This window comes from Tachysurus vachellii, chromosome 18, assembly GCF_030014155.1.
Source record: "Tachysurus vachellii isolate PV-2020 chromosome 18, HZAU_Pvac_v1, whole genome shotgun sequence".
Lineage (NCBI taxonomy): Eukaryota > Metazoa > Chordata > Actinopteri > Siluriformes > Bagridae > Tachysurus > Tachysurus vachellii.
Genome location: NC_083477.1, coordinates 19,472,168 through 19,485,283, shown reverse-complemented (window position 1 = coordinate 19,485,283; position 13,116 = coordinate 19,472,168). Strand labels below are relative to the sequence as shown.

Below are 13,116 nucleotides of genomic sequence, written 5' to 3'. Positions count from 1 at the left end.
CAATTAGCACGTGGGTGCAAAACAATCCATTTTCATTTCACTTCACTTCAAACACAAACATTCGAGTAATAATCCGTTTCAAATGTGTTTGGAAAAAGAAGAAAAAAATGTTTTAAAAATGCAGCGGCGTTTAGGTCGCACTTTCCCTCAAGACAAAGTGCGTGTAGGGAACAACTCTTTAATCCCCGGAGGTATTTAGGGAACATAAAAAGGGCACTGAATCGAACTTGGGCTCGCCTTTAGAGGTGTTTCCCTCCAGGACGGACCAACAAGAGCCTCGGCTTTGTTGTCATTGATCTGCTTTGATCTGAAAGGTTCCAGCCGGTCAATAGGAAAGGTCACGGCTACCCGAACATCAGCACGGCAACAAACGTCGCGTCTCACGCTAAACTATTCATCACATGAGCTTTTAAAGCAGCACGGGCCAGAGCAGTGATTCAGTTCAACGGCATTTCTTTCCTCCGTGCACTTTGTGCTTATTAATCAGAAGGAATGCAGAGCAAAGAGCAAACAGGCGACTGACTACGAGAATTAAAAAATAAAAATATTAGAAGCTTATTCGGTGGAGTCACAGCAACTAAAGAAATTACAGTAAATTCAGTAAATGGTCAGACAAACAAAAAAAAAAAAGTGTGACTGCTTACAGACAAAACCGACTTCTAATTTACCTTTAATCCTTTTCAGCGACGGAAAGAAAGACAGAACCATTAAACATCTGTAAATATTTGGGCCTTTTTACACCTGGTCACTTCATGTGTTGTCTCTGATCCGATAGCTATCTGATTTGTTAAAACTGTTCCATTTACATTAGGCCACATAAACGCGTCTCGGCGAATTGGATATCTATCCGATCTTTCTACTCCCGCCCAAAATGCTAATATATTTTACCTCATTTCCGGGGTAATTGAAACGGAACACACTTTGGTGTATGCGGTTTTCAGAACGCAATCAAAAAGAAGACGAAAAAACTTGTCACGACGGTTATGCTACAAAAAACAGCATTTGCTGTTTGCTGCGTTTTCGCTGGCGGCAGCAGCGCGTTTTAAGACCCGACGAGACACCTGGGTGAAAGATCACCTGCGAGTGACGTACTTCCGTTTGGGAGGAGTATAGCGCTGACGTATGTGGCTTGAACAACCACATTCATTTACACCTGTCCAGTTTCATCTGAAACACGTCCCAGACCACCTCCTGAAGTGGTTTGTACCATCGGATTTATATCCGTCTCAAAAACGTTTCGGAGGGCATTTAGACCTGGTCTTTTTACCGTCGGATAGCTATCTGATCACAGAAAACGCATGAAGTGACCAGGTGTGAAAAGTTGCCTCATGTGTTCTTTAGACATTAGGTAAAAAGGGTAATAGTGTGTTCTACCTAGTGGCAAAACCTTTAACTACATTGTGTGTGTAGTCTGGTTTGAATCCCAGGCTATTTTTTGTATCTTATTCCATCTATAATTAAAAGGCTGAAAGTTTTTGAGTCAGCGTTCAGACACAAGATGTGTGACAGCTGAGTCATTTACAGCTGAATTAAATGATGAACGTGTCTCACGGTCAAGTGCAAAAGTATCTACACCCTTAAGACAAAATAAAAAACAAATAAAAAACCCTTGATGACAAAATGTTCCAACGAGCAGCTGGTGTTCTCCCTTCCTTCGATCTTTCATTACCAGAAGTAAGAAACATGGAAAAATAGTGTGTTAAAATCAATAAAACAAAATATCAGAAATAAATTGTTGTAGTAAATGAGTTGTAGTTTCATGAAGATGAAATTAAACTTGTGGTGTTACTTCCAGTAGGTCTGAGGTGATCACAGAGGTTCTAACTGAATGCTGACCAATGTTTGTGTCTCTCTGTATGCAGACACATGAGCTTCTTCGCCTCCAAAGTGAGTCCTACATCAACCATCCTGGACCTTTGGGAAGCTCAGCATTTCCACAGCGGCAATCTGAACCAGCTCGCCGCCATCATGGCCGAGATCGGCAAACAGGAGGCCATGATATTCCTGGTGTCAGACGGGGAGTGCTAACACACACACACAGCCAGGAACGAAGGCCTCACTATTCTGGAGGTCCAAAAGGTCTAACAGAGGAAGGACTAATCTAACAGGGTTTTAGCCACCAGTCAGGTGTGCTGTGACTATAAACACATGCAAAGTACATTTCCATCCAGCAACGATGTAGAAAACACTCACAGATGTTCTCCTCACTGGCCCTGTCTTGAGTTTAATTCATTGTAGTGTTACACACACACACACACACACCTATCTGATTTTTTTTTTTTTTTTTTTTAAATTGGATTTGAAAAAATTGACAGAAAGGATCGGAAATTGTAGAAAAGCAACTGAAGTGTCAGGACAAATCTAGGACAGGGTTGGACAGATCTTTATCCTGGACACTCCAATTTGTAGTTGCCTGAAGACGAACAGATTCGTTATCGAGGAAAAGAAAAACATCTCGCAAAACAGACGTAAACACACGAAGAGAATGTACACGACGAATCTTTAAAAAAAAACTATAGCATAAACAATATAGCATCTTGGATTCCTCATCAGGTTCCAGGCAACTAAAACAAACTTTGACCTGCGAGCTAAGACATGTAGGATTTGTCCAACTCTGTAGGACGAAGACATTGTGTTTATTTTCCTTAAAGAAATCCCACGAAATGACAGTTACAGACTGTTTTGCCGACGAGACGCTGGTTCACAATCGAACACAGTGCCATGTGATTTGTCATTTTGTGGCCGTTAGCAATATGCAAAAAAAAATTGTTTCAGAACACAAATCTTCTTTACTAAAGAAAATTCGGTGTGATTTCCCGACGTATATCTGATCACCACCACCACCACCACCACCAGCGTGCCAGTAAACATAACGGTTCCACCCACACAAGTGAATAGCAAAAAATAACTAGTCGAATCGGATGAAACTTTTTTCTCCCTCATCGCTCTTCAAGACGCTGCTTTTTCGAAGCCATAAACAAAAATTCCCCAAACGTGTCACTAATAAACACGGCCCTAACAAGACGATCGACGTGAACGTTCTCGCGGTCTTTACAAGACGTAACCGAGGAGGACGTAACAGGTTTCAGTATCATGCGGAAACATTTTCAGGGAATTCTTTTTTTTCCGTTTTGTTTTATTTATTTATCTGAAACAAACTATTTTACCCAAATGTGACAGAAATGTGTGAAAGAAATTTTAGTATAAGCTGCAATACTATTTTTTTTTTTTTTTTTTTTTTTAAATCTAATCATATCTATTTAGGTATTACGGGCTTTAGGGCTTTCTCTAATAGTTTTTAATCCTAAATCTGAGGCTTTGAGAATGCTGAAGCTGTGGAACATCCGAATGAAAAACAAAAAAAAAAAGCCCTGTAATTAATGTCTCGTGATTGAAGCAGGATGTTGTTTTCTCAGGCTGCTTTCACAGGTCATAAAGCTGCTCCAGTTCGTGTGTGATGTTACACACGCCATCATGTTTAATCACAACAGAAACGTAGTCACTTACCGCCAAGGCCGGTGTCCCACGGCGCTCCATCCTGCTCTCGTTTCTCCCTGAAAAAAAACATCCTTTTTTTTTTTCCCCCTATTTTAGCATCATAAGGATTCCACATAAAGTTTATAAGAGAATGTGAAAGCAGCCTCCAGGATGTAACTCACCCCAACGTTCACGTCCGTCAACTTTTTGCAACGTTTACGCTTTAAAAGAGCTCTTGCTTCTGAACCGTCGGTTAGCGTGCTATCGTGTTTGATGTTAGCATGCTAACTGACTCGTATACAGACACGTTATATTTCTGTATACAGGTTCAGAAAATAAGCCAGTAAGCGTCAGATGTTGTAGAGATCACACTGTTTTTATTAGCATGATTAATACGTTAGCTACGTTTTTTTTTTATCCCCCCCACCCCGCATCAGTCAACAAGGTCTGCTCACGTTTTATTTTCCCTCTCTCTTCTCCTCCTCCATCTACAGTTCACAGTGTAAATAGGAATCTTTTGTATTCCAGTTGTGATGCTGGCGCTACACGTACAACATCTCTGGAAGTCGCTAACCAAAGTTTATGAGCCATTTGAGACGAGTTTTGTTCCTTTAGCGTCGTCTGAACGTTTCCTCCGACCGTCAGTATGAACCTGTCCGATCAGATCGCTGTAAATTTTAAACCGTGCAGCATTTCACAAGGAACGTGACGAGCTATCCGTCATCAAGCACTTAAGTAAATGTACATGATATTTCAATACCAAGCCAAAAAAAAAAAAAGAAGAAAAAAAAGAAAAAAAAAAGTTGCATTTGTCCGAGTTTCACCTGTGAAGTGTTTTGGTGCATCGTTCATTGATTACAGCGTTGTTTTTTATTTTTTTAAAGAATTTTTGCAGTGTTTGTTTTTTTTTTTTTGTCCTGAAGTTGTTCGTAAAAATGGAGATTTCGTTTTTTAATTATTATTAAAAAAAAAAGAAGAAAAAAAAAAAGCAGCAAAAATGTTTTTTTTCTAAACCTAGACGTCATTCTGTGTCCCCGTCACCAACGTACGTTTAACTGTTAACACTTTGTCATTTCACAAACGCAAAGGAAACAAAAAATACGCAAAAAAAAAAAAGCGGCACTTTTTTTTTTTTTTTTTTATATTCCCTCCAAACTAAAAAGCCAACATTGGAGGTCACGTGGACTCGAGACGAAGCCGACGTTTCGTGATGTTTTTCCCCACGATTGTACACTGCGTGGCGCTCACTGCTAGCTGTTGTGTATAGAAGAACGTGTGACTTACTGTTCATTTTCTCCCGGCTCTTTATTTTCCACTGAAAGACAGTAGACTTGTGAACCTGTGAATGTTCTTCGATTTCTTCATTCTCGATGTTCTTCGCCTTTCTGCCAGTCAGAATGCTGTATTTAACACGCCACAGCGCTTATGCAATTGTACAATTCTTTTTTTAAACCATATTTTCAAGAGATTTTTTTGTATTTTCGTTTGTAATTAAACCCCGCCCCCTTTCCTTTCTCCCCACTGGTCCTCTCTCTCGCGCGCTCTCTCTCTTCTGTCAATGTAAATGGTCGTCGATGACTTTGTGCTAACAGGAAGCCCTGGGATTGAGGGGTTTTCTCTACTTTTTGGACAATGATATGGATTTGTGGGTAGAATTTTGGAAATTCGTTTCTAAGTGCTTTCAAGTATTTACTTGGCCTTATGTATATATATATCTATGAAATTTCAGAAAGGTATGTATAGTAATTCAACCTGAAATGTATGTAAATAAATTATATATTGTTAAAAAAAAAAAACACGACTCTTTCTTTTATAGCGTGTGTGAAGTTTTGTTTTCTTTATTAACGTACAATAACATGATCTATTTGTTTCTTCTTAAGCTTTAAAGATTCGGATAAAAAAAAAAAAACGTCTCTAAGGTGAGAAAGAATACAGCAGTTTTACGTTTATCGATACAAAGACGCATCGTGACGCGAATATCGGGAGGTGCAAAGCTACTGATGAAGAGGCAAACTTGATACATCGAATACTTTCAATACGAGGGAGGTAAATAAAAAAAAATAAACAAAAACAAACGGTGTTTTAGAGTGATGGAGAAATTCTGTACTTAATCACGTGATCCACGCCTGTGAACTACAACCTCAGGGCGACGGCAGCACAGGAAGGTTTTGAATACTGAAACTGAGCAGCGACACAGAACACTGACTACACTTCTGTCCAGCTATAAAGGATGTTGAAGTTTAGAAAGCAGCAGTATTTAAGCCTCACGCATCTCTAATCACACGTTAGCTTGTATAATTACCTGAAGGATGTGATTAGCGATAGAGAGCGTGTGCGTGAACAGACTGGCAGCGCGTCGTCATGCAGAGACGAAGGTGGCGGAGGAATACACAGATCAGAAAGGTTTAGGAGGGAAGGAAGAAAAAAAAAATTTAAAATAAAAACACCCTGAACAACTTGTGTATATCCTACATTACCCACAATGCATTCTGGAAGGCTAACCTCCACTATTCGAGTTCTCTGCACCGTCGTCATCAACGAGCCATAAATATCACCGTCTCAGATTTTCCTCTGCATTGCACAGACATCAAAACCCGTCCTCAGATTCTAACCTCAAGGTTAACAGTAAACGCTCGGGCCGTCGTCCGATCACGCGTCAGCCGACTCATTAAGAGCTTGTAATGACGCAGAGCAGCTAATTTAGGTGACGTGTCCGGTGTTCCGCTGAGACTAGGTTAAAGGTCCGATATGCTTTCGGTGATGACCTTATTGTCTAAAACGGGAAGAGATACATACAGGAAGTGGTACGGTCCGGTAATAAAGATGAACCTGTGCTTCGTTTGAGAGGGTGAGTGAAGCCAAACAACCCACGCTGCTCTCTTCCACATACGCCAGCTTACAGATGCGGACAATCGGCTTACGTCAAATTTACTAACTTGGCTCTAGGATACAGACGGCTGTGGCAGGAACTCGAGGAACTGTCTGAAATAGATATTCTACTGAAAAACAGGCTGCAGATTTCCTTTAATGACCTTGTAATTAGACGACTAGGGCGCTAGAGCCAAGGGGAGGCCTGTAGGTAGGACTGAGATGAAGCACCAGAACAATGACGACGCTAACGACCGTCCGGTTCACCGAAACCACGCCGGCCGCGTGTTAGCAAGATCTCAGAGATGTTAAAATTTGAGAAATGAGCAAAGTCGTGTGATCAGGGAGGCACCGTGCTCTCTTTGACGGAGGCATTGTGGTGTCTGTCTGTTTCTTTGATCAGCACAAGCCTTTTCGTTAAAAAAAAAAAAAAAAAAAACTCATGGAAATTCATGCTGGGAAAATGAGCTCGGCTCACGCTGCCCCTCAGCCTTTTGTTAATTAGAGGTACCTGTAGGATTAGAGGAGTCACTTGGTATGGGAGGCACGTAAAGATCGTCGCTCGGGTCAATATGAACCTCTCGCAATCAGCGCTAATGCAGTGCTGTTCGGCTGCCAGAGGCTCATTTTTCTTCTTCAGTGGGTTTTGCCATTACTTTAAGTACCCCGGCACACAGGGATGGAGGACTGAGGGTTGTGTGGGGACGTGCAGGGCTACGCTGATGGAGTCTTAAAGATGATGTCACACCTCGGACCAGGGCTAGAGATTATTCCCAGTCCTAACGTGAGCTTTCTCTGATGAATAACAACACCAGATGACAAAGTCATCAGAGAGAGAGGAAAGCGAGTGAAAAGTCTTATTTAGCCTGGAATTTGCGTCTCTATCCGGTAACTAACTGCTCGATATCAATAAGCAACACCGCTCAAGGTGAATTATTACCTGTGTGGAAAAAGGGCTCGGTTTTCTAAATAAACACTGACAGTGATGATCTGCTGTCCTGTGCTGCCGGGATGGTGAAGGTTTTACCTCCCTGACGTTTCCTGGCTATATACGGCTCACGACTGGCCTAATCGTCTCTGTCGGGAGAAAACCCATAAACATCATCTCTTATTATTATTTATCTTTTTAAAAACAATTAAAGTCTCATTATAACAGATAAACAAAAAAAGTGTTTTTTTTTTTTTTGTTTTAAACATTAGTCCGTTACTACACAGAAATTTCTGGTCATCATTAAGCCTTGCTGTCGGATTTTCCTCTGTGTTTTTGTTCTGGTTTGTCCTGCCTCGGTTGCCCTGGTGCTTCTGCTCAGAGTGGAGAGAAGGCATGACCTTTACACAAAGGCTTATCCTTTTTCGAGTAGAACGTCTTGCCCTCCAGGTTGACGTGGCAAAGCTGTGAAGAGAGAAAGAAATCAAGGGTGAGAAGGAATGAATGGGAAATTCTAATCAATCTAAGAAAGCGAACACAAAAGGGTGCAGTCAGTGCAGTCAGCAGGTGCGCTTGTACAGGGGCACGAGGTTTACACCAATCGGATTCGTTCAGCCGACAAACGTGGCGGCGGCGGGAAAAAAAAAAAAACGCCCGAGGTCAGAAGGCAGTGACGAGAGGCGTTGTGAAGACTGGGATGAGGCTGAGGCTAGTAAGCGGCAGATGAATGAGAGACTTACCGCACAGACGAAGCACGTGTCGTGCCAGCTGTAGCCTAGAGCTTCCAGGAAGCGGTCGCCAGCATCGATCTTAAAGTCACAGCCATGACATTTAGTACCAAACATCTTTTCGTAGTCTGTGAAGAGAAACGAGTGACAACAAAAAGATGATTAGTTGATTAGCAGGAAAGAGGTGTGAGAGCGAGAGCGAGAGAGAGAGAGAGAAAGAGAGAGAGAAAGAGAGAGAGAGAGAGAAAAAGAGAGAGAGAGAGAGAGAGAGAGAGAGAGAGAGACTGATAGAGAGAGAGAGAGAGAGAGAGAGAGAGACTGATAGAGAGAGAGAGAGAGAGAGAGAGAGAGAGAGAGAGAGAGAGAGAGAGAGAGAGAAACCATCAAATCTGTGAGATTACATTCACCATGTCCATGCTTACTGGTCCACAGTCTTTGAGAACACAAACAGCTCAAGATGCTTAAACGCTCTTTCCCTGATTTTCCGTTACAGTTGACGGGGTTTAAAGTGGCCGGCTTAGGGAATAGCTTTCGCTATTTTTGCTTCCTGAGCCCTTGCTGAGACTGCAGCTATTTGATCAACACTCAAAGCCTGGTTTCTCACGAAAGCTGACACAAGTACATTCTAGTACAAACGCACTGACCGCACGCTTCATTTCCATGCTAAACACCTTTGCCACGTATGCACACGTAGATAAAATTCCTGCCCATATCAGATAGGACGGAAAGAGAAAGGAAAAAAAAAAATAAAAGACTTTCATCTAAAAGAATAGATCTAATCAAAGTCTTTATTAAAAGCTCACAGCGATCGATCGATCACCGCGGAGAATCCGACTAGGAGCAGAGTTCAGCTGAGGCGAAGAGCTGCAGGTCGATGTTCAGGGGTTTTGTTAACGTGTGCAGTAGAGCGTCAGCGTGCGAGTGATTAAAAAGGCCATGGCTCTGCAGGGACGGTCTCTAGGCTCTCACCTATCTCACAGTAAGGCTCGCCGTCTTCCATGTAGAAAGCCTGGTTTCTGATGGGCCTCTTGCAGGCGGCGCACACGAAGCACTGGACGTGGTAGGTCATCTTCAGGGCGTGCATGATCTCCTGGTGAGAGACAAAGAGAGAACGGGTGAAGAGAGAAAAGTGTCAGAGCTCTCGGAAACGAGGGCATCGCTCTTGGCCTCGCTCTCACACGCGCACGAAAATCGATAGCGTCAAAGTGCTCGAGTTTCTGTACAGAGTTTTTAAAAAGTAAGTAAACAAAGTGCTCGCTTTGAGAGAGACGGAAACACATTTGACTCGATTGTAGGTACAGGAAGAAATCACAGGATGTTTTACACGTTAAATTATAAACAGAACACGATTTTTTTTAATGCCGGGATTGATTTTTTTTCTTTTATTAATCTATTTGTTTCTCCTCCAGCTGCAGACGAGAACTTCTTATAAAAAGATGCTCACTCCGGCGATCTTCTTCTTGCACTTGGCGCAGTTGGGAGCGTAGCGGTTGTCGTAGCATTTGGTGCAATAAACTGAGCCTTTTTCCTCAAAGAAGCCTCCTTCGTCGAGGACGTCTCGGCACTGACAGCACGTGAACTCCTCTGGGTGCCAGGAGCGGCCCAGAGCCACCACATAGCGACCTCTGAAACACACACACACACACCTCTTTAGTCAAAGAGACTGTAGCGCTGTGGAGTGTAGCGCTTCTACAAACTCCTAATGGAAATGGTGGGTTGCTCGCATGACAAATTGACATTGATGGGTGTAATACGTCTCTTCTGAGAACTGAAGTTTGACCTTTCCGCTTTTCTGCCTGCTTTACTTCTAAATATTGACGCGTCTCAGTTGACTTCGTCTCTATTTTAAGTCCATACAGCAAGTCGCCTCACCACCGGAGCCTGAAAGTGACAGTACCTGATGATCTTGTTGCATGCGGCGCAGAGCGGCGTGCGTCCAGACTCGTGCTCCGGGTTCTGCTGCGCCGCCTGGAGGATGGAGCTGCGGTTCTGCTCCGGCGTGGGCTGTGCCGGCTGTGTGTGCTGCGTCACCACCGTGCTCGTCTTGTCCGGCCGATAGCGCTCTGCAAAATTCGGGTCCGTCACCCAGGGCGGGCGGCTGGAACCTCCGGACACGGTGGAAGTTTTAGGAGCTTGAGCTGCGTGTCAGGAGAGACAACAGAGGCTAGTTCAAACTAAAAAGTATTTTAAACTCTATTCTAACTAAATCATATACAGTAGGTGCAGGATACAGCCTTCTTTTTTCTTTTCTTTTTAAACCAGCTGCTACCGATGCACGCAGACTCATTTATAAATCTCTTTAAAAACTCAGATGTCGAGAAAAAAAGTGAGATCACGGGATGTCGTTCTGGCTAAAAGCAATTAAATGAAAAGACATGAAGACGGAGCTCTACAACCTTGTTCATCAAAAAACAAACTAATCTAAAGCATTTTAAGGATCAGGCTTCTCTCGAACCTTAAAAGAATACTGAGCTTCGGCAGAGATGGCAGAACAACATTCAAGGACAGACGGGATCTGAAATAAAGGACGTGAGAGGAAATTCTTTGGAATGCAAGATTATGGCTTTACCTCGTGCTCCTTCGGGCTTTGCCACAGGTTTGTTGGGGCACGGAGTCACGCCATGGCTAGAGAGAGAGATAGAGAGAGAGAGAGAGAGAGAGATAGAGGGAGAGAGAGAGATAGAGAGAGAGAGAGAGAGAGAGAGAGAGAGAGAGAGAAACAAGCCTCTTCAGAATAAACACTGCCAGGAAACAACTGCGTCAGTTCAGACCAATAAAAACGTTACAGGCCAATATCAGGTCTGGCACTAACATGGTGCTCAGAAGGCCCGTACACAGCAGAGTCGGCAGGTTAAATCATTTCCTAATGAACACACAGTGGCCTGGTCTAGAGTTCCCGAGAAAGAGCTTGGAGGTTAATGATGTTCACCCACAGCTCAGTAGTGCACAGCATTCAGATTCTACTGATATAAAAAGGATGCCATTCCGGTTACGTCGGAATTCGGACCTTAATTACATAAATAATCCTGTGATAGCGATACACATAATAATAATAATAATAAAACACCTAAGCACAACCGGTGCCAGTCGTCCTCCTGTGAAAGCTTCACACAAAGTCAATAAGTCTCAGAATTGTGGGATTTCTTCTCCCTCGTCGTAAAGAAATTGCTGGCCGTTGGAAGTCTGAGGGTCTCTTCGTTTGGTGAAATTGCGATGCAGGCATCCCACAGGTGCCGTAAGAGGTGAGATTGCTTCCTCAGGCTGTCGCTCGCCATCCTCTTGAGCGCGCCGGTGCTTTCTTTAGGAGTACGGACTGGCAGGAGCTGAAAGGATGCGTCGAGTGAGCACGTCTGAGCGGTTTGTTCTGCTGGCCGAGGTCACTTAAGGACGAGCAGATGGTGATCGCTGAACCCTCGTGTGGAAACCTCGTTTGGACGCTTTTCTCCACGGTGCCTGGCAACGTTTTTATGCAGCTTGCCAGCACGGCTTCTCCCGAGTGAGGCCCGAGCTTTTAGTGCTGGTGTCATGAAGGTTCAGTGACAACCAGATTTACATCCAAAGTTCAGAGTTCATCCACATCCAAAGATTTCATCATAGACAAACAAAAGTGGGCAAATGATCAGTCTTAAGCACCCAAGACATAACGAGTACGCATCCATGATGTTTGTTTTTAGGTTGCCAGACGAATAACTTGGCTCCGCTGATCATTTGCATTTTTCTTCAAACTCTACAAACTCTTTTCCGAACAAACGCTTTCATTCGGTGTGTATATTTAAACATACAGTACTTTACCTAAGGTTCATTTGGTCCGTGTGTATTTAAAACCTAACGTACCTGCAGACGTGTGGAAAGAGTTAAGAGTCTGACTTTTATCCGAATGTTGTTTTGATTCGTTTGATCGAGGCAGTCGCTCGGCGCCGAGACGAATCGTCTGAAAACTCAATCTCCAGCCTGCTACTTCACACTAAAATGCTTTGTTCTTTTCCTGATGTAACCTTTTGCTTTCTACGGTGTCGGTGGAGCTCGGAGTCCGACGGCTTTTTGTCTCAGTCGGTGTAGGATTGTAAATAAACCATATATCTGCTACAAAAGTTGCTGATGTTTATTGGAAAGTTTCTGGAGAAATCTGCCATCCAAATGAATTCTACTTGCTCGTGTTGGTGCACATGACGTGGCTGCGATCGCGTCCTCAAAAACTGAGCTGCAATGCGAATCGATTTTCCCATTACACTAAGTGTTTATGTTAAACCCATCTCGTGTAGCCTTCAAAGCCAGCAAAACATCTGTTCTGAGTAAATATCTTTGAATGGCAAGGTTTCGATTTGGGATGCAACTCATGATGACGGCTTAAACAGAATCGGAGCTCGCCGGTGTGTCGGCCGAGCCGAGCAATTCATGCCTGTATCGTGGACGTCGGTTTACTGTAGCTAACTAACCCAACCGTTAGCGCTACTGCTCGCTAAAGTGTTCATTTCTTTCCAAGGTGCTAAGCCTAATAGTCAACCCGTACTACGAGAAGTGTTGTCACGGCAACAAACAGTTACCGTACCACACTCGCGCAAGTCCCGGGCCATGAACAAGTGTTTTACAGTAAAAACCGCTGACTGGCACCACAATGTTGTAAAAAAAAAATAAATGTTTAGCAAGTGCAAGGCTCTTAATTCAAACACTCTGTCTTCGTTAGACTCACTGGATAAAAGCAGGCACAGAATGAATAAATGTTAATGTTGCACCTGGACGTCATTAGTTATGTGTTGCAATACTTCACTGCAGAAGCCTGCTCATAAAGTCAGTAAGAAACTTTCAGCACCAACCGGATAAATATATACGCGCACGCAGGCCAGGAAATGCCGCATTTGTTTCACCACTATATTTTCACCGTCTATACTGAAAGCTGAGGTCAGATAAATATTTTATAAATGTTCTTGAAGCAGGATTATTGATATCTTGTTGCTATTATTCATACACCGTCCTCCAAATGCTAAATGATCCTCACCCTTAATGGCCAGCCTCATACATCACTTTTACTTCACAAGTTCCTTCTATTTTCTGTCTGTGTTAGAGTGTGTGTGTGTGTGAGAGAGAGAGAGAGAGAGAGAGAGAGAGAGAGAGAGA

At 43.1% G+C, this 13,116-nt stretch overlaps 2 protein-coding genes across 20 annotated transcripts in view; one reads left to right on the top strand and one right to left on the bottom strand.

The window, feature by feature from the left end:
* unc5a (unc-5 netrin receptor A) overlaps window positions 1-5,009 on the top strand; it is a 184,068-nt gene extending 179,059 nt beyond the window's left edge. For all 6 annotated transcript variants that reach the window (XM_060892717.1, XM_060892719.1, XM_060892716.1 and 3 more), the window contains one exon: window positions 1,863-5,009. In XM_060892717.1, coding sequence (XP_060748700.1) covers window positions 1,863-2,028 — 166 coding nt within the window. In that variant the 3' untranslated portion in view covers window positions 2,029-5,009. The remainder of the gene's footprint in view (window positions 1-1,862) is intronic.
* Window positions 5,010-5,273: 264 nt separating this feature from the next.
* pdlim7 (PDZ and LIM domain 7) overlaps window positions 5,274-13,116 on the bottom strand; it is a 36,765-nt gene continuing 28,922 nt past the window's right edge. For 12 of the 14 annotated variants that reach the window (XM_060892730.1, XM_060892723.1, XM_060892731.1 and 9 more), the window contains 6 exons: window positions 10,571-10,626; window positions 9,899-10,139; window positions 9,446-9,626; window positions 8,971-9,091; window positions 8,014-8,129; window positions 5,275-7,738 (listed from right to left, as the gene is read on the bottom strand). In XM_060892730.1, coding sequence (XP_060748713.1) covers window positions 7,652-7,738; window positions 8,014-8,129; window positions 8,971-9,091; window positions 9,446-9,626; window positions 9,899-10,139; window positions 10,571-10,626 — 802 coding nt within the window. In that variant the 3' untranslated portion in view covers window positions 5,275-7,651. Of the gene's footprint in view, window positions 7,739-8,013; window positions 8,130-8,970; window positions 9,092-9,445; window positions 9,627-9,898; window positions 10,140-10,570; window positions 10,627-13,116 lie in introns of all 14 variants that reach the window. The other 2 variants (XM_060892725.1, XM_060892726.1) reach the window with 1 other exon arrangement.